General features: G+C 44.4%; 1 protein-coding gene across 1 annotated transcript in view; it reads right to left on the bottom strand.

The window, feature by feature from the left end:
* Positions 1-27,500, bottom strand: part of nhsl2 (NHS-like 2) — a 150,213-nt gene that overhangs the window by 10,736 nt on the left and 111,977 nt on the right. The window contains 3 exon segments of the mRNA XM_065021801.1: positions 601-820; positions 1,153-1,301; positions 16,698-16,877. Of these exon segments, the coding sequence (XP_064877873.1) occupies positions 601-820; positions 1,153-1,301; positions 16,698-16,877 (549 nt within the window).

Genomic DNA, 27,500 nt, shown 5'->3' with positions numbered 1-27,500 from the left:
CTTCCGGAGACACCTGAAACCCCACCTCTTTCAGGAATACCTAGGATAGGATAAAGTAATCCTTCTCACCCCCCTTAAAAGATTTAGATGCACTATTGTAAAGTGGCTGTTCCACTGGATGTCTTAAGGTGAACGCACCAATTTGTAAGTCGCTCTGGATAAGAGCGTCTGCTAAATGACTTAAATGTAAATGTAAATGTGTGTTGAGACTAGCTTGATAAGGTTAGGTGTGTTGAGACTAGCTTGATAAGGTTAGGTGTGTTGGTAAGGTTAGGTGTGTTGGTAAGGTTAGGTGTGTTGGTAAGGTTAGGTGTGTTGAGACTAGCTTGGTAAAGTTAGGTGTGTTGAGTATTTTAGGTGGGAACCTGATTTCCACTTAGATGCACTGTATCCATGTGTGCTTTCTTCTGCACCCTCTCTCTCTCTCTCTCTCTCTCTCTCTCTCTCTCTCTCTCTCTCTCTCTCTCTCTCTCTCTCATCATCTCACCATTGCCCCAAAGGTAGCTTAAATAAAAGTAGTTAAATAAAGGTTCATTTTAAATCAAATAAAATGAAAAACACAAGCACACACCCACACACACACACTACCCACTCTCCTACCTGTGATGTCGAGGGATAGCAGGTGAGCGGGGGTGCGTCGTCCCAGGTGCCAACGAGGTTTCTCGGCCACGGGGGGTCCCAGGGAGGTGTTGCTCCACCCCACTAGAGGGCGATCTGACCCACAGGGGGATGGGGAAGGAGAGGGGGACGGGTCTGTACCCCTACTGATACTTACTGAGGAGGTCTCATCCTCCTCACACACATGCCCCTTAGACGCCGGCTGAAGAGGAGGAGGGAGGAGAGGGTATAGGTGATGGAGGAGGGGTGACAGGAAGGAAGGAGGTACACTTAGATTCCTAGACTGGAGAATATTTGTGTTGGGACTTTTCCGATTGACAACTCAAATTTTCTGTTTGAAATCAAGCTGTCAACTTCAAATCGTAGCAAGGGAAATAAATGTATTTCCATTATCAAACAATATGCTAGCATATCCAGACACATAGTCCCCAGCACCTAAAAATCCGCTGTAGAACATTTGTGCAATAACTACAACTTGTACAAGAACGAAATACAGGTCAGTAAAGGTAAGTTAAAGTACAAGTTAATATTTACCAGGAAGATGAATTCAGGTCTCTTGTTGTTGAGGGAGACAGGGGAGCGACTGAGGGTGGTGGACGTGTCGTCAGAACTCTGGGAGGAAGCTGTTGGGTGGCGGAACGTCTGGCCTGTTAGCTTGGTGTCATACAGCTGCTCTTCAAAGTCTGGTAGAAACGCGTACACATACGTATGGTGTCAGACACACATCGTAACAGACACACACACACACACACAGACAGGTACACGCATGCACGCACACACACAGCAACAGATACGGGCACGCACATAAACACACACACATACACCTCATACAAGACACAACAACCTCAGAGTTAGTCAAGTTGCAGAACATCCATCCCATTGGCTGCTTCTTGAAGTCTGTTCGGAGCAGAACACTAATTAGCCACATGTTAAGTGGAGGCTTGGAGGAGTGGACAAAGTCCACAAAATGTGGAGCCCACCTCTTGCAATGATTCTTTAGCACTCACTGATTCACTACTCTCCCGTTTCCCTCTATTTTTCTCACACTTTCTTTGGGAATGTTGTGCTCCACCTGCTGTCTCTACTTCCTCCTGCCTGTCTTTCTTTCTTTCTTTCTTGTCCCTTGTTGCTTCCTCACCGTCTTCCCCTGCTTCTCTCTCTGTCCTCCTCTCTCCTCCAGTTTCTCTAGAAGCTGCAGGACTCCACCTCAGGCCATTGTAAACATACTGATTACCATTCCACAACCCACCCCCTTAAAAGACACCAAACACAACCCCTAGCCATTCATTTCCCCCAAAACACACTCCTCCACTCCACTAAACCTCCACTCACCCCAGCAGCCCCATACCCCCCCCCACACACACACACACACACACACGCAACCCCAAGCCCTGTCCCACCCCCAAACTCCTTCTGACAGTATTTGGGGGTGTGTGGGGGGGGGGGGGGTATGATTGAACTTGCACTCTGGGACATTATGGATGCCTTCCTCCTGGTGTAGGGTTGCCTAGCAACGCCAGTCGCCTGGAGATAATGGAATACCACTTCAAATCAACAACGGCCCCCAGCAAATCCCCCTTAACAGAAGAGGGAAGACCTGCCAACTGATTATAGTTAACCAATTTACTGATTGCCTTGTGGAGGGAATAGCTACACTGTTTGTATTCGGTCATGTTTCCGGTCGCCTTACCATCCTTAAAAGCAGTGGTTTGCACTTTCAGTTTTGCGCGAATACTGCCATCAATCCACCGTTTCTGGTTAGGGAAGGGTTTAATAGTCACCGTGGGTACAACATCATCGATGCACTTGCTAATAAACTCGCTCACCGAGTCAGCGTATACATCAATGTTGTTGTCTGAGGCTATCTGGAACATATCCGAGTCCACCTGATCGAAGCAATCTTGAAGCGTGGAATCTGATTGGTCAGACCAGCGTTGAACAGACCTGAGCACGGACATTTCCTGTTTTAGTCTCTGTCTATAGGCAGGGAGCAACAACATGGAGTCGTGGTCAGATTTGCCGAAAGGAGGGCGGGGGAGGGCTTTGTATGCGTCGCGGAAGTTAGAGTAGCAATGATCCAGAATGCTGCCAGCTCGAGTCGCGCATTCGATATGTTGATAAAATTTAGGGCCTTCCTCTGACACTGCCTGGTATATAGATCCTGGATGGCAGGGAGCTTGGCCCCAGTGATTTTCTGGGCTGTACACACTAAAGGTCGATCGATTATGATTTTTCAACGCCGATACCGATACCAATTATTGGAGGACCAAAAAAAGCTGATACCGATTAATCTGACGAATTTTTTAATTCATTTGTAATAATGACAATTACAATAATACTGAATGAACACTTATTTTAAATTAATATAATACATCAATAAAAATCCATTTAGCCTCAAATAAATAATGAAACATGTTCAATTTGGTTTAAATAATGCAAAAACAAAGTGTTGGAGAAGAAAGTAAAAGTGCAATATGTGCCATGTAAAAAAGCTAACATTTAAGTTCCTTGCTCAGAACATGAGAACATATGAAAGCTGGTGGTTCCTTTTAACATGAGACTTCAATATTCCAAGGTAAGAAGTTTTAGGTTGTAGTTAATATAGTATTTATAGGACTGTTTCTCTCTATACCATTTGTATTTCATATACCTTTGACTATTGGATGTTCTTATACGCACTTTAGTATTGCCAGTGTAACAGTATAGCTTCCGTCCCTCTCCTCGCCCCTTCCTGGGCTCGAACCAGGAACACATCGACAACAGCCACCCTCGAAGCATCATTACCCATCGCTCCACAAAATCCGTGGCCCTTGCAGGGCAATTTGAACAACTACTCCAGGTCTCAGAGTGTGTGACGTTTGAAACGCTATTAGCGCGCACCCCGCTAACTAGCTAGCAGATTCACATCGGTTACACCAGCCTAATCTCGGGAGTTGATAAGCTTGAAGTCATAAACAGCTCAATGCTTGAAGCACAGCGAAGAGCTGCTGGCAAACGCACAAAAGTGCTGTTTGAATGAATGCTTACGAACCTGCTGCCGCCTACCACCGCTCAGTCAGACTGCTCTATCAAATATCAAATCCTAGACTTAATTACAACATAATAACACACAGAAAAACGAGCCTTAGGTCATTAATATGGTCGAATCCGGAAACTATAATTTTGAAAACAAAACGTTTATTCTTTCAGTGAAATATGGAACCGTTATGTATTTTAACGTATTTCACAGGTGGCATCCCTAAATCTAAATACTGCTGTTACATTGCACAACCTTCAATGTTATGTCATAATTACGTAAAATTCTGGCAAATTAGTTCACAACGAGCCAGGCGTCCCAAACTGTTGCATATACCCTGACTCCTCGTGCAATGAATGCAAGAGAAGTGACACAATTTCAACTGGTTAATATTGCCTGCTAACCTGGATTTCTTTTAGCTAAATATGCAGGTTTAAAAATATATACTTCTGTGTATTGATTTTAAGAAAGGCATTGGTGTTTATGGTTAGGTAGAGTCGTGCAACGATTGTGTTTTTTTTGCAAATGAGCTTTTGGTAAATCATCCACCGTTTGGCGAAGTTGGCTGTCTTTGTTAGGAAAAATAGTCTTCACACAGTTCGCAACGAACCAGGCGGCCCAAACTGCTGCACATACCCTGACTCTGTTGCAAGAGAAGTGACGCAATTTACCTCGTTAAAAGAAATTCATGTTAGCAGGCAATATTAACTAAATATGCAGGAGCAACGACAGTCCTTTTTCGCGAATGCCCACCGCATCGATTATGTGCAACGCAGGACACGCTAGATAAACTAGTAATATCATCAACCATGTGCAGTTGCACCACAGACTGTTCAGGAGTTGGCGGATGCTTTAGTCCAGGTCTGGGAGGAGATCCCTCAGGAGACCATCCACCACCTCATCAGGAGCATGCCCAGGCATTGTAGGGAGGTCATACAGGCACGTGGAGGCCACACACACTACTGAGCCTAATTTTTACTTGTTTTAAGGACATTGCATCAAAGTTGGATCAGCCTGTAGTGTGGTTTTCCACTTTAATTTTGAGTGTGACTCCAAATCCAGACCTCCATGGGTTGATAAATTTGATTTCCATTGATAATTTTTGTGTGATTTTGTTGTCAGCACATTCAACTATGTAAAGGAAAAAGTATTTAATAAGAATATTTCATTCATTCAGATCAGTGTATATTAAAAAAAACGGTCAAATCAGTGTTCAAAAATACCGATTTACGATTGTTACGAAAACTTGAAATCGCCCTATTTAATCAGCAATTCTGATTAATCAGTCGACCTCTAGTACACACTACCCTCTGTAGCACCTTGCGATCGGAGGCTGAGCAGTTACCATACCAGGCAGTGATGCTCTTGATGGTGCAGCTGTTGAGGATCTGAGGACCCATGCCAAATCTTTTCAGTCTTCTGAGGGGGAATAGGCATTGTCGTGGTGTGTCTTGGTGTGTTTGGACCATGATAGTTTGTTGGTGAAGTGGACACCAAGGAACTTGAAGCTCTCAAACTGCTTCACTACAGCCCCGTCAATGAGAAATGGAATGTGCTTGGGCCTCCGTTTCCTGTAGTCCACGATCATCTCCTTTGTTTTGATCACGTTGAGGGAGAGGTTGTTGTCCTGGTACCGCACTTCCAGGTCTCTGACCTCATCCCTATAGGCTGTCTCATCGTTGTCGGTGGTAGGCCTGATCACCGACGACACCGTTGTGTCATCTGCAAACTTAATGATGGCGTTGGAGTCGTGCGGCAGATGTGTTGTTGCCTACTCTTAGCACCTGGGTGTGACCCGTCAGGATGTCCAGGATACAGTTGCAGAGGGAGGTGTTTAGTCCCAGGGTCCTTAGCTTAGTGATGAGCTTTGAGGGTACTATGGTGTTGAATGCTGAGCTGTAGGCAATGAATAGCATTCTCACATAGGTGTTCCTTTTGTCCAGGTGGGAAAGGGCAGTGTAGAGTACAATAGAGATTACGCCATCTGTGGATCTGTTGGGGCGGTATGCAAATTGGGGTGGGTCTAGGGTTTCTGGGATGATAGTGTTGATGTGAGCCATGATCAGCCTTTCAAACCACTTCATGGCTACAGACATGAGTGCTACTGGTCAGTAGCATCCACTATGGTGGTCTGCTTGAAACATGTAGGTATTACAGGCTCGGCCAGGGACAGGTTGAAAATGTCAGTGAAGACACTTGCCATTTGGTCAATGCATGCTCAGTGTTCACGTCCTGGTAAACTGTCTGTTGACCTGTTTAAAGGTCTTACTCACATTAGCTACGGTGAGGGTGATCACACAGTCGCCTGGAACAGCTGGTGCTCTCAGGCATGCTTCAGTGTTGCTTGCCTTGAAGCGCGCATAGAAGTAATTTAGTTTGTCTGGTAGGCTTGTGTCACTGGGCAGCTTGCGCCTGGGCTTCCGTAATAGTTTGCAAGCTCTGCCACATCCGACAAGCATCAAAGACAGTGTAGTAGGATTCAATCTTAGTCCTGTATTTATGCCTTGTCTGTTTGATGGTTTGTCTGAGGGCATATCAGGATTTCTTATAAACGTCCAGGTTAGAGTCCCGCTCCTTGAAAGTGGCAGGTACCCTTTAGCTCAGTGCCGATGTTGCCTGTAATCCATGGCTTCTGGTTGGGGTATGTACGTACTTTCACTGTGGGGACAACGTCATCGATGCACTTATTGATGAAGCTGCTGACTGATGTGGTATACTCCTCAATGCCATCAGATGAGTCCCTGAACATATTTCTAGTCTGTGCTAGCAAAACAGTCCTGTAGCTTAGCATTTGCGTCATGCGACCACTTCCGTATTGACCGAGTCACTGGTAATTCCTACTTTAGCTATTGCTTGTAAGCTGGAATCAGAAGGATAGAATTATGGTCAGACTTGCCAAATGCATGGCGAGGGAGAGCTTTGCATGCGTCTCTGTGTGTGGAGTAAATGTGGTCTAGAAAATGTTTTCTTCTTTTTCTACACGCTGGTAGAAATTAGGTAAAACTAATTTAAGTTTCCATGCATTAAAGTCCCCGGCCACTAGGAGCGCTGCCTCTGGATGAGCATTTTCCTGATTGCTTATGGCTTTATACAACTCGTTGAGTGTGGTTGAGCATCGGTTTGTGGTGGTAAATAGACAGCTACGAAAAATACAGATGAAAACTCTCTTGGTAAATAGTGTGGTCTACAGCTTATGATAAGATGCTCTACCTAAGGCGAGCAAAACCTTGAAACTTCCTTAATATTTGATTTAGTGCACCAGCTGTTATTGACAAATAGACACAGACCGCCATCCCTTGTCTTACCAGAGGCAGCTGATCCGTCTTGCCAATGCACAGAAAAACCAGCCAACTGTATATTATCTATGTCGTCGTTCAGCCACAACTGAGTGAAACATAAGATATTACAGTTTTTAATGTCCCGTTGGTAGAATAGTCTTGAACGGAGCTCATCCAGTCGATTCTCCAATGATGCACGTTGGCCAATAGGACGGATGGTAGAGGCGGGTTACCTACTCGCCAACAAATTCTCACAAGGCACCCGGACATGCGTCCCCTGTATCTGCGTCTTCTCTTCACGTGATTTAAGGGGATGTGGGCCTGGTCGGGTATACGGAGTGAATCCTTCGCGTCCGACTCATAAAATAAAAAAATATTTGTCCAGTTCGAGGTGAGTTATCTCTGTTCTGATATCCAGACGCTCTTTTCAGTCATAAGAGACAGTGGCGGAAACATTGTGTACAAAATAAGTTACAAATAACGTGAAAAAAAACACACAAAATAGCACAATTGATTAGGAGCCCGTAAAACAGCAGCCATCTCCACCTGCGCCATTACAGTCATTTCTCAAATCTAGCCTGAGTGCCGGTCTGTTTATGTTGTAGATATGTGCTAATGTGCCTGAGGGCACACATTTAGTGTGTTGAGAATTCTGTAATGAATGTATGGTAATGTATTTAATATTGTATAACTGCCTTAATTTTGCCTTGGCTGCAGCTAATGGGGATCCATAAGAAATACAAATACAAAATGTTACGATGTCAATTCCTGGTCACCTTCTCACCAAGGCAAATTCTGGGTATGTGTAAATGTAATTGGCAAATAAAGGGGCTTCTGATTGCATGGCAAAAAATATTTGGCTTGACAATGAGCAATTGATTTGGCAAGAGTACAAACAGATCTGGGATCAGGCTACAATAAATCTGCTTTGTGGTGCAAAAATCAAAAACCAAAATCTATGCCAGTGATTCTTTAATGTATTAGTCTAGCTATTGGGAGTAGAAGAAGCTGTCCTCATCTATCAGACTGCAGTCTCAGTCTTTCAACATCACAAAACACAAAAGAGTGCCTCTTCTCATCCAAGGCTGCTCTTAATGTGAGTTGACACAAGCAGCAAAAAGGTACAGACAAGTATGCCACTGTAAATGTAGGAATTAATTCATCATGATATAGAAATAACAGAATAAGAGTTTTTATAAAATGATGGTATTGCAAGGAGCACAGATAACTATAGGTGAGTATTATATGCCAGATAATATATATGTATTTTGAAAAATATATTTAAAAATAAGTACATCTCAATTAGATGCAGTGGTGTAAAGTACTTAAGTAAAACTACTTTAAAAGTACTACTTAAGCTATTTTTGGGGGTATCTGTACTTTACAATTTATATTTTTGACAACTTTTACATCACTACATTCCTTAACAAAATATTGTACTTTCAACTCCATTAATTTTCCTTGACACCCAAAAGTACTCGTTACGTTTTGAATGCTTAGCAGGACAGGAAAATAGTCAAATTCATGCCCTTATCAAACAAACATCCCTGGTCCCTGGTGATCTGGCAGACTCACTAAACACACATGCTTTGTTTGTAAATTATGTCTAAATGTTGGAGTGTGCCCATGGCTTTCCGTAACTTAAAAAAAACTAGTAAATGGTGCCATCTGGTTTGCTTAACATAAGGAGTTTGAAATGAATTATACTTTTACTTTTGATCCTTAAGTACACTGCTCAAAAAAATAAAGGGAACACTAAAATAACACATCCTAGATCTGAATGAATGAAATATTCTTATTAAATACTTTTTTCTTTACATAGTTGAATGTGCTGACAACAAAATCACACAAAAAATGATCAATGGAAATCAAATGTATCAACCATTAGAGTCATTAGATAATTTGTTTTGGTACTGTCCATATGTAGCTCATTTTTGGTCACAGGTCCAGGGAGTGGCTGAAGAATTGGAACATTTGCCTAGAACGAACGCTGCAGACAGCATTACTGGGTGATTTGAAAAGCCATAGTCAATCAATCAATAATATTATAATTATTTTAGACAAAAATGTGTATCTTTAATTTACAATCTGTAGAAGCAATGAGAATAGAAAGATTCAGTACTTTTGTGAAGCATCACAGCACAGTTGAAAAATATATGACAAAAATAGAAATCCAAAATGGATGGTGTTGAGAGACAGATTGGGAGGGGTTGAATGGCGCTGAAGGGTGGGACTAATAACAAGATAACCAATGTAAAACATACGGGGTCTGTAAAATGTATAGAGGTTCAGAAATGTTGTGAAATAGCACAGTTACAAATAGAAATCAAACTGGATGGACATCAGAAATAGAGGAAGGACTAAAAACAAAAAAGATATAACTATTGTAAAATAGATTGTGCCTGTAAAATGTGTACAATATGTATAAACTGAAGGGAGAAGCCTACGTGTTATTGTTTATTAGTTTACTCCAGTAATAATAAAGGTATATTCTTTAAAAAGTATGTATATATGTATGAATGTTTATGTATGCATGTGTATGTACTGTATGTACAGTATATGGATATCTATATATTTTCCAAAAAAAGAAAAGGATGCAGACAATTCCATTGATGGAAGCAGCAATCTTTCACACAATATTAAGCTGATCCACCCCTAAAAAATGCAGAGCAAGTAAAACTGAGATCTACATTAAGGGCAAAAGCCCAATTGGCTGCCCCAGGCTCATTTGTTATTGTTCTTGTTTTGTTTATTAAACAGTGGAGAGAAGCTCCAGCATCAAGGGGAGAAAAGTAGACATCGTAGTAGACAGTCTGATGCTCTATCGCACTTGCAATGATGTGCAATGCTGTTCAGCAAGGAAAAAAGAGTGTTCATCGTAGTAACGTCTTTGGTATAATATCGCAAACAGACTTGGCAGTTTCACCACGAAGGATTCCAACTTAAAAGTAACAATACAACGAGTTGAAAATAGTGACTGGAGGTGCCTGATGGCACCCTATTGCCTATGTAGTGCACTACTTTTGACCAGGGCCCATAGGGAGCCAGTTGGGACGAAATGATATGCTTGCTACTGTTTGTTATGCCAGCAGAAGTATGCACAGTGATGCCGAAACGTTGGCGGTTTACCCAACAAATTAACGGGAGCTTGTATATAGAGTGTGCGACTCCATTTAATTTTACGCTAATAATACTCAACAGGAATCATTCAACTGAATACACAGAACACACACAGAATAATTTGCCAATTAGCTAGATGTCACGCAACTCAAGTTCAACTCACCGGATCGCATGCAGAGATAGAGGGAGGAGGATGGCGGGCAGAGAGACACATAGCTAGTCCATATGGTTACTGATAGTAGGGCGTACACTACAGTATAGTAAAGGAATAGGACAGGGCTATTGGGGTCTATTGGCACTGGTTGGTGTGTGAAGGTATGCTAGACACTCCCACACACACACAGCGATAATTAGGGCCAGTCCCCCTCCTCCTCCCTCCCATCATTAACCCCTTGTCCAGACAAGTCGCCCTCTCCTCTCATGCATCACTAAGTGTGTGTGTTTTGTTTGTATGCACTATATCTGTGTGTGTGTGTGTGTGTGTGCCCTTTCATACTCAGACCCAGCCACCCCTAACAAGACAAGCAACTGGGACCGGTTAAAAATGGGGTCACCCTTTCTTATCTCCCCAGCGAAGGAATGGGGGAGTACAGGAGGAACAATACCCCTCTTTCAGTCCAACGAGGTCGTCTGATAACGCACAGCCTGTCTATCCCTCTTCGGTCTCATTCTTTTCTTCTGTCCATCTCGGTGTGTCCATGTCCGCAATGGCACCATATTCCCTATGTAGTGCACTACTTTTGACCAGGGGGCTATGGGGAACCGTATGGGTCCTGGTCAAATGTAGTGAATAGGGTGCCATTGGGGATGCAGATTCTGTCTCATTCCTCTGTACTCATGATTGAACATTGACAATCGATGATTAGCCTATTCTAAGAGGGCCTTAGGGTTGGTGGAAAGGCTATGGGTGGTTTTGTCCAGTTATGACTGTCAATTTGGAGTTGGTTGTGGCTAGTGCTCTATTTTCGTGACCAGATTAATGATTCCTTTCCCCTCGGTCTTTGTTGATGACATGAACGTGATCAGCGGTAGAAATGTAGGTAATATCTCCGCAATATTACTTACACTTTTCCACTCCTTCAAGGAATCAGACGGAGGGTTGACAAGGGAATGAGGAAAGGATACAAGGACAGAATGGGTGCAGGGAGCAAGGGGTCAAGGGGGTAAGAACGGGAGCCATTTAACTGATTGGAATCAACTCCAGGTCCAACTAAGTGAGTGACAATCAGTGGTTTCATGTCAGATCAGTGAGTATTCGAACAGGGCTTTGAACACAAAACTCACAATCTCTATGCTTAAGTCCCAAATGACACCCTATTCCCTATGTACAGTGCCTTGCGAAAGTATTCGGCCCCCTTGAACTTTGCGACCTTTTGCCACATTTCAGGCTTCAAACATAAAGATATAAAACTGTATTTTTTTGTGAAGAATCAACAACAAGTGGGACACAATCATGAAGTGGAACGACATTTATTGGATATTTCAAACTTTTTTAACAAATCAAAAACTGAAAATTTGGGCGTGCAAAATTATTCAGCCCCTTTACTTTCAGTGCAGCAAACTCTCTCCAGAAGTTCAGTGAGGATCTCTGAATGATCCAATATTGACCTAAATGACTAATGATGATAAATACAATCCACCTGTGTGTAATCAAGTCTCCGTATAAATGCACCTGCACTGTGATAGTCTCAGAGGTCCGTTAAAAGCGCAGAGAGCATCATGAAGAACAAGGAACACACCAGGCAGGTCCGAGATACTGTTGTGAAGAAGTTTAAAGCCGGATTTGGATACAAAAAGATTTCCCAAGCTTTAAACATCCCAAGGAGCACTGTGCAAGCGATAATATTGAAATGGAAGGAGTATCAGACCACTGCAAATCTACCAAGACCTGGCCGTCCCTCTAAACTTTCAGCTCATACAAGGAGAAGACTGATCAGAGATGCAGCCAAGAGGCCCATGATCACTCTGGATGAACTGCAGAGATCTACAGCTGAGGTGGGAGACTCTGTCCATAGGACAACAATCAGTCGTATATTGCACAAATCTGGCCTTTATGGAAGAGTGGCAAGAAGAAAGCCATTTCTTAAAGATATCCATAAAAAGTGTTGTTTAAAGTTTGCCATAAGCCACCTGGGAGACACACCAAACATGTGGAAGAAGGTGCTCTGGTCAGATGAAACCAAAATTGAACTTTTTGGCAACAATGCAAAACGTTATGTTTGGCGTAAAAGCAACACAGCTCATCACCCTGAACACACCACCCCCACTGTCAAACATGGTGGTGGCAGCATCATGGTTTGGGCCTGCTTTTCTTCAGCAGGGACAGGGAAGATGGTTCAGATTGATGGGAAGATGGATGGAGCCAAATACAGGACCATTCTGGAAGAAAACCTGATGGAGTCTGCAAAAGACCTGAGACTGGGACGGAGATTTGTCTTCCAACAAGACAATGATCCAAAACATAAAGCAAAATCTACAATGGAATGGTTCAAAAATAAACATATCCAGGTGTTAGAATGGCCAAGTCAAAGTCCAGACCTGAATCCAATCGAGAATCTGTGGAAAGAACTGAAAACTGCTGTTCACAAATGCTCTCCATCCAACCTCACTGAGCTCGAGCTGTTTTGCAAGGAGGAATGGGAAAAGAATTCAGTCTCTCGATGTGCAAAACTGATAGAGACATACCCCAAGCGACTTACAGCTGTAATCGCAGCAAAAGGTGGCGCTACAAAGTATTAACTTAATTAAGGGGGCTGAATAATTTTGCACGCCCAATTTATCCCGTTTTTGATTTGTTAAAAAAGTTTGAAATATCCAATAAATGTCGTTCCACTTCATGATTGTGTCCCACTTGTTGTTGATTCTTCACAAAAAAATACAGTTTTATATCTTTATGTTTGAAGCCTGAAATGTGGCAAAAGGTCGCAAAGATCAAGGGGGCCGAATACTTTCGCAAGTCACTGTACATGGCCCATAGGGTCCTGGTCAAAAGTAGTGCACTACATAGGGGTGCCATTTAGGACACAGGCTATGTCTAGCACTGTCCCTATACAAGGACCACTACAGTGGTTGACAATCAGGCTTGTTTTAACAACAGTTCAATAGCCAGTATTGAACAGAGAGAATAGCAATAGATTATCTGTCTGTATAATGGGACTAATACAATTAACATCTAGCTCCTGAAGAGCTCAGGCCTGCACTGACAACACCTATTTCTGGTTGACAAATGACTATAAGGCTTCTAAACTAACACACACACACACACACACACACACACACACACACACACACACACACACACACACACAATCAGTCAAAGGTTTGGACACACATACTCATTCAAGGGTTTTTCTTTATTTTTTACTATTTTCTACATTGTAGAATAATAGTGAAGACATCAAAACGATGAAATAGACATATGGAATCATGTAGTAACCCAAATTCTTCAAAGTAGCTGCTCTTTGCCTTGATGACAGCTTTGCACAATCTTGGCATTCTCTCAACCAGCTTCACCTGGAATGCTTTTCCAGCAGTTTATATTTTATATTTGTGATTCTTCAAAGTAGCCACCCTTTGACTTTGCATTCTCTCAACCAGCTTCATGAGGTAGTCACCTGGAATGCATTTCAATTAACAGGTGTGCCTTGTTAAATGTGTTTGAGCCAATCAATTACGTTGTGACAAGGTAGGGGTGGTATACAGAAGATATTTGATAAAAGAGCAAGTCCATATTATGGCAAGAATAGCTCAAATAAGCAGAGAGAAATGACAGTCCATCATTACTTAAAGACATGAAGCTCAGTCAATCCGGAAAAAGTTTTTTCCATGTGCAGTCACAAACAACATGATGAAACTGGCTCTCATGAGGACCGCCACAGGAAAGGAAGACCCAAAGTTACATCTGCTGCAGAGGATAAGTTCATTGGAGTTAACTGCACCTCAGAAATTGCAGCCCAAATAAATATTTCACAGAGTTCAATTAACAGACACATCAACTGTTCAGAGGAGACTGCATGAATCAGACCTTCATGGTCAAATTGTTACAAAGAAACCACTACTAAAGGACATCAGTAATAAGAAGAGACTTGCTTGGGCCCAGAAACATGAGCAATGGTCATTAGACCGGTGGAAATCTGTACTTTAGTCTAATGAGTCCAAATTTGAGATTTCTGGTTCTAACTGCCGTGTCTTTGTAAGTGGTGAACGGATGATCTCCACATGTGTGATTCTCACGTGAAGCATGGAGGAGGAAGTGTGATGGTATGGGGGTGCTTTGCTGGTGACACTGTCTGTGATTTATTTAGAACTCAAGGCACACTTAACCAGCATCGATATGTCATCCCTTCTGGTTTGCGCTTAGTGGGACTATCATTTGTTTTTCAACAGGACAATGACCCAACACACATCCAGGCTGTGTAAGCAAGAAGGAGAGTGATGGAGAGCTGTATCAGATGACCTGGCCTCCACAATCACCTGACCTCAACCCAATTGAGATGGTTTGGGATGAGTTGGACCGCAGAGTGAAGGAAAAGCAGCCAAAAAGTGATCAGCATATGTGGGAACTCCTTCAAAACTGTTGGAAAAGCATTCCGGGTGAAGCTGGTTGAGAGAATGCCAAGATTGTGCAAAGCTGTCATCAAGGAAAAGGGTGGCTACTTTGAAGAATTTGTTTAACACTTTTTGGGTTACTACTGTACATGATTCCATGTGTTATTTTGTCGTTTTGATATCTTCACTATTATTCTACAATGTAGAAAATAGTAAAAATAAAGAAAAACCCTTGAATGAGTAGTTGTGTCCAAACCTTTGACTGATACTGTACACATAGACACACCGGGACCGAGTTCTAATTTAGGACCAAGAAGACAGACCATTAATCATGAGAACAGACCATTTAACCAGTCAAATAGTTACATGGTTCTAAAAGTTGAAATAGTGAACTTGACTTAACTTGTCAAGCAACAACGGTACTAATAAAATAGTCACGAAAGTGCAAGCTCTGCATTTTGAGGCCAGATATAGTGAACTTGGCCTCCCGAGTTGCGCAGTGGTATATGGCACTGCATCGCAGGGCTTGAGGAGTCACTACAGATCCGGGTTCAATCCCAGGCTGTGTCACAACCGGCCGTGACCGGGAGTCCCATAGGGTGGCCCACAATTGGCCCAGCGTCGCCCGGGCTAGGGGAGGGTTTGGCCGGGGGGCTTTACTTGGTTCATCGCGCTCTAGCGACTCCTTGTGGCGGGCCAGGCACCTGCAGACTGACTTCGGTCATCAGTTGAACAGTGTTTTCTTCCGACACATTGGTGCGGCTGGCTTCCGGGATAAGCGGGCGGGTGTTAAGAAGCGCGGTTTGGCGAGTCTTGATTCAGAAGATGCATGACTCGACCTTCGCCTCTCCCGAGCCCGTCGGGGAGTTGCAGCGATGAGACAAGATTGCAATTGGGTATCACGAAATTGTGGAGTAAAAGGGGGTAAACTCCATAAAATTTGCTAATGCTAATTGATCATTGGATACGTTTAGTCCTGGAAGTCTCCTACATTTGTACTTATGTTAAGCCCATATTCTTCCCATAATCACCTGGCACTACCTTGTCAAGTCTGCACCTTTATGTTGTTCCTAATGTTCCCCTCTTGTCTTCCTTCCAGACCACCACCTCCGTCCTAATCCAACACATCCAATCCTTTCTCCAAGGCCTTTACAAACCCTAACTCCTGATCTCCATCCAAACCCTCTCTCCATGTGCCTTTTGGTGCGTTCCTGTGTTCAACTGTGTGTGTTATAAATACTCCTAAACCTGGATTCCTCATCTCCATCAATGCATTCTGACCGATGCGGTACAGTCAGCAACACACAGATGTGGAGAGAGGGAAATGAAACAGAGAGAGATTGAAAGAGAGAAGAGAGAACAAGAATGAGAGCGAGGGGAAGAGAGGGAAGGAAAAAGGAGGGAAATGCAACCTGATGATGCATTGGCAGTAAGCGTTCTTTCATTCATTCATTCATTCAGTTATTCATTCATCTGTTCATTCAGTTAAGGAAGAAGGGAAGGCTTAACCTACAGAGATAAATCTGCATCCCAAATGGCACCCTATTCCCTATATAGCGCCCTATGGTCTGGTCAAAAGTAGTGCACTGTATAGGGAATACGGTGCCATTTAGGATGCAACCATAATCTAAGCAGCCAATCTAAACTAGGGTAACTGATCACACAGAAGGGCAGTCATGGGTTAGCATGAGGCAGAGTGAGAGGCAGAGAGAGAGAGAGAGAGAAGGGATGTGAGAGAGTGTGTGAAACAGAGAGAGAAGGTGAGGGAAAGAGAGAGCGAGAGTGAGGGAGAGAGGAACGCATAACCGGCATATTTGGTATAAACAGAGCAACATATTTGGTATAAACAGAGAGGAGAACGGAATGGATTACTATAAAGATGGCAGCAAGGTCCCCTCACATCGACCTCCTCTCTCACACACACACCATCACATAAAAACACGGCAGCAGCATCTTTCATCACATAAACAGAGATTGTCACCCCTTGTCCTTCTCAATCCCCAACCTACATCCTCCACTCCACACACACAGACACTCCCGACACACACAGACTCCCAACACACGCACACACTCCCGACACACACACACACCCACCCACCCAGGGTTAGTTACTGTACCTTGCAGCAGGCTCTGCAGGTTAAGCTGAGCCTCCTGATGGAGCTCCTGAACACAGTCCGGCCTGCTCCACGAGCCAAACACATTCACGCTCTGTTGCCATGGAGACCGGAAGTGGGCCGATGTCGCCGTCGACGACGAAGCCGCACTACGCTTCGACTCTGCGTCCAAGTTGGTGTTGGCTGGAGAGAGGGATGGAGAGAAGAGAGTGGTAGAGAGGGAGGAGGGAAGGAGGGATAGTAGATGGATAAAGAGGGTGGAGAAAGGAGTGGGAGAGGGAGGGTGGAGAGATGCAGGGGGAGATGGAGGGAGGAGAGGGGAGACAGTGGCAGTGAGAGAGAGAGGAGAGCGGTAGAGCAAGAGAACATAGAGAGAGAGAGGAGGGAGGTGGAAATACAGACAGAGATGGAGAGAGCGAGAGAAGAGAAGGTAGAGGGAAGGAGAGATACAGAGATTGAGATGCAAATGCAGAGCGACGGAGGGGGGAGGAGGGACATAGAGAGAGGGGGTGATAGATCATACGTAAATTACAAATTTATGACATTTGCATAACTAATACCCAGAGACTTGTGTTACATAATAGCTGGGTGTGAAGGGAGGGATTGTTACTAGAGAAAGGAAAGGAAGGTGTGTGTGTGTGTGTGTGTGTTGCAACAAGATATCACAGTCTGACTTCATCTCCGTAGGTCCAGGGACAAAGGTCTATTTTTAACGAGTAAACTGACTTGATCGCCTAACTTTCTGTGATAAATGTGTTAAATGTAGGCACACAGAAATGACTCTAGGGTTAAATTTAGGCATGTATTTAGACTGGTGTTAAGTTAAAGGGATACTTTGAGATTTTGGCAATGAAATCCTTTAACTCATGGATGCCATTTTTATGTCTCTTTATCTGGTATGAAGGAAGTTAGAGGTCGTTTCATGAGCCAATGCTAACTAGCGTTAGCGCAATGACTGGGAATCGAAGGTATCTGCTAGCAAGCTTGCAGTTACCTTAGACTTCCAGTCATTGCGCTAACTCTAGTTAGTAATTGTGCTAACGCTAGTTAGCAACCTCCTTCAAACTGCACGAAGAGACATAAAAATGGTATATATGAGTTCATTTGACTCTGGGGAGGGAGATAAAGGGCTTAATTGGCAAAATCCTGAAGTATCCCTTTAAGGGTTAAGGTTTGGATAGGGTTAAAACTTTAGGCATTGATTCCAACTGGGCTTGATATATCACTGTGGTTTGATGGCAGAGTGGACTAAGCTGCAAGTGCCAGCTCTGACTGTGGGTTCAATCCCAGTGAGTGGCACTCATTTTTTAGGTTGTTTTTGCCCCTAGTAACTGGTTTTGACAGTGTCTTCCAACATCATTGGGACCTGCACAAACGTCAAATTTCACCTTGGAACTACAGTTATCCCACTGGTGTATGTGTGTGCGTTTTCAGGAAGAGTAGGGGAGGGAGGGAGCAGGCTCCCACACAGCTGAATAATAAAACAGTTAGATAATCATCATAACAAAAATTTCACTGAAATCAGCATAATCAGCATAAACAGAACAACAATTCATAAATCCATAACAAATCATAACAACCAATCAGAGAGAGGGAGAGGGAATCAGAAGCTGTGTGATCTGCAAAGAAACAGAGAGGCGCAAAGAGAGAGGGAGAAGAGAGACGAGGGAAAGACAGGATGAGAGAGAGGGAGAGAAAGGGAGAGGGGAAGAGGGAGAGAGAGACAGAAAGATATATTGAGAAAGAGAGAGAATGAGAAGGAGATAGAAAGACAGAGAGAGAAGATAGGGAGAGAGGGAGTGGTACAGAGAGAGAGAGAGAAAGAAAGTTATATTGAGAAAGAGAGAGAATGAGAATGAAATAGAAAGACAGAGAGAGAAGATAGGGAGAGAGAGGGAGTGGTACAGAGAGAGAGAGAGAAAGTTATATTGAGAAAGAGAGAGAATGAGAAGGAGATAGAAAGACAGAGAGAGAAGAGAGGGAGAGAGGGAGTGGTACAGAGAGAGAGAGAGAGAGAGAAAGTTATATTGAGAAAGAGAGAGAATGAGAAGGAGATAGAAAGACAGAGAGAGAAGATAGGGAGAGAGAGGGAGTGGTACAGAGAGAGAGAGAGAAAGTTATATTGAGAAAGAGAGAGAATGAGAAGGAGATAGAAAGACAGAGAGAGAAGATAGGGGGAGAGAGGGAGTGGTACAGAGAGAGAGAGAGAAAGTTATATTGAGAAAGAGAGAGAATGAGAAGGAGATAGAAAGACAGAGAGAGAATATAGGGAGAGAGAGGGAGTGGTACAGAGAGAGAGAGAGAAAGAAAGTTATATTGAGAAAGAGAGAGAATGAGAAGGAGATAGAAAGACAGAGAGAGAAGAGAGGGAGAGAGAGGGAGTGGTACAGAGAGAGAGAGAGAAAGACAGAAAGAAAGACATACAGAGGGGACAGAACGGTAGCTCCAGTACAGGGAAAACCTTTTATCTCCCATAAGGTTATCAGAGTCTACTTAATTACAAGTTCAGCAGCAGTTCCTCTACACTGGAATTAATGTGCTCTTCCTCCTCTCCTCTCCTGCCCCTCATTTCTCTCCTCCTTTCCTCTCCTTTCTCTTATGTAACCACAGCGTTTTAGAGGAGGAGAGCAAAGATGGAGAGATAACAGAAAATAAGAAAAACATACAGTTGTCTATGCATCGCTGGTCACTGAAAGGTGTGTGTGTGTGTTTGTGTGAAAGAGAGAGAGAGAAAGAAAGAGAAAGTTAGAGGTCAACCTCCTCTAATACAGAGGTCAGGGTCCTTACAGACCACCACATTACTTAACAGACCACCACATTACTTAAGGGAAGATATGAGTGGCCAGCAGCCATCTTAACTATTGGCAAAGGGTACTCGCCAGCGCCTGTGCCCTGAGCAGTAGAATTAAGTAGTAGAAGTTACCTTAAAACACTGATCTAAGATCAGTTTAAGAGTTATATCCCTAATGGTTTCTTCTTTGAATCCACATTAAAGATCAAATCCATGTTTTTATTTTGTTGATGAAATGGATGTGAGGAGTGTCTGGTAATGATTGGACAAAACATGAAGAACACCTCCTCTTTCCATGACATAGACTGACCAACAACGTTCCCTATAAGATGTGCACGTGCGCGTGCGTGCAGCTCCATGGGTCTGCCGCACAGTAGAAATATCAGCCTGCGCAGAGAAGCACGAGATTGAACTTCACTCAACTTTCTAGAGTTTCCCCCATTAGTTAACACTATCAACGTTTCCCTTTACTGTGGGATTTGGGATCGAATTAAAACTTGCGCAATTAGCCACTTTCAATGCAACGTACCGAAACAAAATAAACTATGCAAGACTTAGTATGCAAAACTAAGTATGCAAATGATTTTGTTGTAGGCAGAACACATCGGAGTATGATTCTATTGCATTGACAGGCATCTGACTCAGGCCCGTACTCTACACAGACCGGTCCGCAGACCGGTAGTCCTATATGCAAATAGACCATTGCCATATATGGATCTGTGCTATTCACTTTGAACTGGACTGTGTTTACAGCATGCGCAGTCCTGAGTAGATGCGCTTGTTTTGACATCAAAGCGAGAGCTACATGTAGCGACGTGTGCACATTTGTACATTCGTTCATATCCTTTGCTGGTTGGTGTAATATTAGCCCAGTTATAGATCATTTGTAGTCAACAGTGGGGGAGTGATTGCTTTCTACAAGAGGACAAAACGTGTGCATTTCTAGACATCTTTGAAAAGCGAGTCAGTTACAGAGCTTTTTTTTGTCTTGAAAGGGCAGTGTTGTATTTTGAGACAGGCTGGAATAAGCTAAGTAGCCAATAGGCAGGGGGTAGCATAGTTTGTCTGATGCGCCGTAATAATGCTATGGGAATAATGATGCATTCTATTTTGTAAAGTGGTTTCTTGCATCAAACACCACAACAACATTTTCAGTCACCTCCTTGTCTGAAAGACAAGTTGATAAACAGGTTAATATCAAGCCTTGCATGTACATTGAACACCACATATTGGCTGCTACTGTAGGCTGAACGATAGAACAGCTATTTCCATGTTAAAATGTTATGGGGTGCATTTTCTCCATTGTTTTTGATGGTAGGTCACTCTGGTAGGCCTACATTATGATCAAATAGCCACAGTAGCCTACTTGACCACTGCTAAAACTAACTTAAAGTGGCTACAGCCTCAGTGTTCACAGTAAGCACGTGCTGGAAGTTGCACAGAATTTTCACAACGTTTGAGCTCAACAGACCTGAAATTAGCTCAGTGCCCAAAAAAAATTGAGGGAACATTGCTGATCAGGTGAAAGCTACAGTATGATCCCTTATTGGTGTGACTTGTTAAATCTACTTTAATCAGTGTGGATGAAGTGGAGGAGACAGCTTAAAGAAGGATGTTTAAGCCTTGAGACAATTGTGACATGGATTGTGCATGTGTGCCATTTAGAGGGTGCCTGGGCAGGACAAAATATTTAAGTGCCTTTGAACGGGTATGGTAATAGGTGCCAGGCACACTGGCTTGAGGGTATCAAGCACTTCAACACCGCTGGGTTTTTCACGCTCAACAGTTTCCCATGTGTATCAACAATGGTCCGCCACCTAAAGGACATCCAGCCAACTTGACACAACTGTGGGGAGCATTGGAGTAAACATGGGCCAGCATCCCTGTGGAACGCTTTCGACACCTTGTAGAGTCCATGTCCCAACGAATTGAGGCTGTGTTCTGAGGACTAGGTACACGAAGATGACTATGCCCTTAAACAGCTTGGAAAATTCCAGAAAATGATGTCATGGCTTTAGAAGCTTCTGCTAGGCTAATTGACATCATTTGAGTCAATTGTGTCACATCTGCACCTGCCACCCCCCCTAGTGGACATCCGGTGTCGCCTTGACCTGCAGCCATTCCCCAAGTATACTCTCTCTCTCCCTCTGTGTGTGTGTTTGTGTGGTTGGAGACAGGTGTGCTGGAGTCAGAGCAGATCCCCACCAGCTGTAACCTGTTCCATAATCAAGACCTCTACAAGTACTCAGTCCTGCCACTTCCACTCTGCCAGATCGTAATCTCCATTCAGTCAGTCATGCTTCTAGAAATGTTTTATTATTTAAGATTCTGTATCCTGCTGTGCCTGTTTCCCTGCCTGACGCTGTTTATCCTCTCACTGCCGTTTAGCCGCTCTGACTCTGGTTCCTGCTCCACATCTCGCTACCCTGTTCTGGATTCAGCTCACCATCACTCCCTTGGATTCCCCTCCGGACCTGTTTACCTTGTCCCAACACAGCTCACTCCAACCTCAGCCTCCACATCTGGTTTCCTACAATGCAACGAAGCTTCCCCGGATCTGCACTCTATCTCTCCCTGTGTTGCAATAAATATCTTGGTTCATTCTTCCCTGTTTCCTGGTCTGAATCTGCTCTTAGGTTCCCTGTGCTGCTCCGCCTAACACAATTGGAGGTGTACCTGTGGATGTATTTCAAGGCCTACCTTCAAACTCAGTGCCTCTTTGCTTGACATCATGGGAAAATCTAAAGAAATCAGCAAAAGAACTCAGAAAAAAATGGTAGACCGCCACAAGTCTGGTTCATCCTTGGGAGCAATTTCCAAACGCCTGAAGGTACCACGTTCATCTGTACAAACAATAGTATGCAAGTATAAACACCATGGGACCACGCAGCCATCATACCGCTCAGGAAGAAGACGCGTTCCGTCTCCTAGAGATTAACGTCCCTTGGTGCGAAAAGTGCAAATTAATCCCAGAACAACAGCAAATGACCTTGTGAAGATGCTGGAGGAAACAGGTACAAAAGTATCTATATCCACAGTAAAACGAGTCCTATATCGACATAACCTGAAAGGCTGCACAGCAAGGAAGAAGCCACTGCTCCAAAACCGCCATACAAAAGCCAGACTACGGTTTGCAACTGCACATGGGGAGAAAGATCGTACTTTTTGGAGAAATGTCCTCTGGTCTGATGAAACAAAAATAGAACTGTTTGGCCATAATGACCATCGTTATGTTTGGAGGAAAAAGGGGACGGCATCATCCCAACCGTGAAGCACGGGGGTGGGAGCATCATGTTGTGGGGGTGCTTTGCTGCAGGAGGGACTGGTGCTCTTCACAAAATAGATGGCATCAATAGAATGGAAAACTGTGGATTTATTGAAGCAACATCACAAGACATCAGTCAGGAAGTTAAAGCTTGGTCACAAATGGGTCTTCCAAATGGACAATGACCCCAAGCATACTTCCAAAGTTGTGGCAAAATGGCTTAAGGACAATGAAGTCAAGCTATTGGAGTGGCCATCACAAAGCCCTGACCTCAATCCTATAGAAAATCTGCAGGGCAGAACTGAAAAAGCGTGTGCGAGCAAGGAGGCCTACAAACCTGACTCAGTTACACCAGCTCTGTCAGGAGGAATGGGCCAAATTTCACCCAACTTATTGTGGGAAGCTTGTGGAAGGCTACCCAAAACATTTGACCCAAGTTAAACAATTTAAAGGCAATACTACCAAATACTAATTTAGTGTATTAAACTTCTGACCCACTGGGAATGTGATGACACGTACGCTACGGTCACAAGACGCAGGCCTCCTAATTGTCCCTAGAATTTCTAAGCAAACAGCGGGAGGCAGGGCTTTCTCCTATAGAGCTCCATTTTTATGGAACGGTCTGCCTACCCATGTCAGAGACGCAAACTCGGTCTCAACCTTTAAGTCTTTACTGAAGACTCATCTCTTCAGTGGGTCATATGATTGAGTGTAGTCTGGCCCAGGGAGTGGGAAGGTGAACGGAAAGGCTCTGGAGCAACGAACCGCCCTTGCTGTCTCTGCCTGGCCGGTTCCCCTCTTTCCACTGGGATTCTCTGCCTCTAACCCTATTACAGGGGCTGAGTCACTGGCTTACTGGGGCTCTCTCATGCCGTCCCTGGAAGGGGTGCGTCACCTGAGTGGGCTGATTCACTGATGTGGTCTTCCTGTCTGGGTTGGCGCCCCCCCTTGGGTTGTGCCATGGCGGAGATCTTTGTGGGCTATACTCAGCCTTGTCTCAGGATGGTAAGTTGGTGGTTGAAGATATCCCTCTAGTGGTGTGGGGGCTGTGCTTTGGCAAAGTTGGTGGGGTTATATCCTTCCTGTTTGGCCCTGTCCGGGGGTGTCCTCGGATGGGGCCACAGTGTCTCCTGACCCCTCCTGTCTCAGCCTCCAGTATTTATGCTGCAGTAGTTTATGTGTCAGGGGGCTAGGGTCAGTTTGTTATATCTGGAGTACTTCTCCTGTCCTATTTCGGTGTCCTGTGTGAATCTAAGTGTGCGTTCTCTAATTCTCTCCTTCTCTCTTTCTTTCTCTCTCTCGGAGGACCTGAGCCCTAGGACCATGCCCCAGGACTACCTGACATGATGACTCCTTGCTGTCCCCAGTCCACCTGGCCGTGCTGCTGCTCCAGTTTCAATTGACCTGAGCCCTAGGACCATGCCCCATGACTACCTGACATGATGACTCCTTGCTGTCCCCAGTCCACCTGGCCGTGCTGCTGCTCCAGTTTCAACTGTTCTGCCTTATTATTATACGACCATGCTGGTCATTTATGAACATTTGAACATCTTGGCCATGTTCTGTTATAATCTCCACCTGGCACAGCCAGAAGAGGACTGGCCACCCCACATAGCCTGGTTCCTCTCTAGGTTTCTTCCTAGGTTTTGGCCTTTCTAGGGAGTTTTTCCTAGCCACCGTGCTTCTACACCTGCATTGCTTGCTGTTTGGGGTTTTAGGCTGGGTTTCTGTACAGCACTTTGAGATATCAGCTGATGTACGAAGGGCTATATAAATAAATTTGATTTGAAATAAATAAAAGCTGAAATAAACCATTCTCTCAACTATTATTCTAACATTTCACATTCTTAAAATAAGGTGGTGATGCTAACAGACCTAAGACAGGGAATGTGTACTAGGATTAAATGTCAGGAATTGTGAAAAACTGAGTATAAATGTATTTGGCTAAGGTATTTGGCTAATCAGCAGTAATACAATCAGGGCACGGAAGAGGACAGTGTTGATTAAAAACATTTGAATGTGCTTTCGATGGCAACAAGATCATATTGTACAGCAAGTTCACCAGGTAACATGAATATAAAGCCGGTGAGTGGTGGTTAGAATAGGATGGGAGGCCAAGAGTCCGCGTAACATTCGGGAGTCCCGAGTGTGGAACAAACAAAAACTGTCCCACAGTTGGGTAAACAAGCTAGTTCATAGTCAACAAAGCACGCAGGAGCCATGAGGCAAATAGCATAAAGCACAAGCAAAAAATATCACAACTTGGGGCTAGCCATTGTAATTTCAGAGTCACTCGGGAGAGAGGGGGGTAGTGTGGCCGGGGTACCTATACCAGACATGGGTAGACAGGCCAGAGCAGACTGAACAGATCGCCAGGTGGAATCCAAGCAACAGTGCAGCAGGCAACAGGAGTAGGTGTCACACCCACTTGGGAGAAACTTATGGGGATCCCAATACAGAGAGTGTGTTACTGCAGTACCGAGAAGCCATTTTGTGCCAGAAAGCTTTGAGTGCAGTGAGTAAGGCTCTCTCTCCCTCCCTCTCTCTGACTGTGTCTCAAGGGACACACACACACAGACATAACACACACTGTGAAGACTGAATCGAAGCATGTGTTTCTCTACAGCCTGAGAGGCCAGGCAGTCCTGCTAAAGAGACTCTCTCTCTCTCACTCTCTCTCTCTATTTCTCTCTCTCTCTCTCTCTCTCTTGTGTGTGAATACATGTGTGTGTGTGTGTGAAATGGAACTGTCAGGCGTGTAAATCTATGTTTCGCTTACAGGGACACACACATCTCAGTGCTCTGCTCATTAGCAAGGCAATGGAATGCCACTTCGATTGGGACGCCTGGACAGATGGGACATGGTAACTGTTGTTAATGTAGATGTTGTATTTCTAGATATTGCATTTCTAAGAGGTGTTGTGCGGGATGAGAAGGAGTGGGTAGTGCGACCGAGGGTAGTAGTGTGTGTGTGTGCTTACGCATGTGTGTATTTGTGGGTTACCGTGCTATGGTGCTACGGTCTATTACAAGGTGCTGAGGTCTATTCAATGCTGGTCTGACAATTTGGAATCCATGCTTCAAGATCGTTTTGATTCTGAGGATTACATTGACGTATACACTGACACAGTGACTGAGTTCATCTGGAAGTGTCTAGGGGATGCTGTTCCCACTGTGACTAATTCTACCCAAACCAAAAACCTGTGGATAGACGGCAGCATTCGCGCAAAACTGAAAGCGTGAACCACCACATTTAACCCCGGCAAGGTGACTGGGAACATGGTTGAATACAAACAGTGCAGTTATGCAATCAAGCAGGAAAAACGCCAGTACAGAGTCAAAGTGGAGTCAGTGGCTCAGACACAAAGTGGATCAGACACGAGACGTATGTGGCAGGACTCCAGACAATCACGGATAACAAAGGGACAAGCAGTCACATCGCAGACACTGACATCTTACTCCTGGACAAGCTAAACACAACACAGTGCCACCAACACGGGCTGCTTCTGAGGACTGTGGGCTCTCCTTCTCGGTGGCCGACTTGAGTAAGACATTTCAACTTTTTAACTTGCGCAAGGCTGCAGACCCAGATGGCATTCCTAGCCACGTCGTCAGAGCGTGCGCAGACCAACTGGCTGGAGTGTTTACGGGCATATTCAATCTCTCTCTATCCCAGTCTGCTGTCCCCACTTGCTTCAAGATGTCCACCGTTGTTCCTGTACCCAAGAAAGCAAAGGTAGCTGAACTAAAACAGTGTCACCCCGTAACACTAAATTCTGTCATCATGATGTGCTTTGCGAGGCTTGTTAAGGATCATATCACCTCCACCCTAGACCCACTTCAATTTGCATACCGCACCAATAGATCCTCAGACGATGCAATCGCCATCGCATTGCACACTGCCCTATCCCATCTGGACAAGAGAAATACCTATGTAAGAATGCTGTTCATCGACTACAACCCAGCATTCAACACCATATTGCCCTTCAAGCTCATCATTAAGCTCGGGGCCCTGGGTCTGAACACCACTCTGTGCAACTGGGTCCTGGACTTCCTGACGGAACGCGCCCCCAGGTGGTAAAAGTTGGAAGCAATACCTCCACTATGCTGATCCTCAACAAAGGTGCCCCACAAGGGTACGTGCTCAGCCATTTTTGTACTCCCTGTTCACCCACGACTGCGTGGCCAACTCAATCATCAAGTTTACCGACGACAACAGTAGGAGGCCTGATTACCAATAGGAAGGAGCTGATCGTGGACTTCAGGAGACAGCAGGGGGACCACGCCCCCATCCACATCAACAGGACCAAAGTGGAGAAGGTGAAAAGCTTCAAGTTTCTCTGCGAACACATCACTGACAATCTGAAATGGTCCACAGTGTGATGAAGAAGGCACAACAGCGCCTCTTCAACCTGAGGAGGCTGAAGAAATTAGTCTTAGCCCCTAAGACCCTCACAAACTTTTACAGATGCACCATTGAGAGCATCATGTTGGGCTGTATCACAGCCTGGTACAGCAACTGCACCGCCCACAACTGCAGGGCTCTCCAGACAGTGGTACGGTCTGCCCAACGCATCATCGGGGGCACACTGGCTGTACTCCAGGACGCCTACAGCACCCGATGCCACAGGAAGGCCAAAAATATCATCAAGGACATCAACCACTCAAGCCATGGCATGTTCAACCCGCTATCATCCAGAAGGAGAGGTCAGTACAGGTGCATCAAAGCTGGGCCCGAAAGACTGAAAAA

This window comes from Oncorhynchus nerka, linkage group LG8, assembly GCF_034236695.1.
Source record: "Oncorhynchus nerka isolate Pitt River linkage group LG8, Oner_Uvic_2.0, whole genome shotgun sequence".
Classification (NCBI taxonomy): domain Eukaryota; kingdom Metazoa; phylum Chordata; class Actinopteri; order Salmoniformes; family Salmonidae; genus Oncorhynchus; species Oncorhynchus nerka.
The sequence above is the reverse complement of the archived record's forward strand: the minus strand, read 5'-3'. Positions and strand labels throughout refer to the sequence as shown.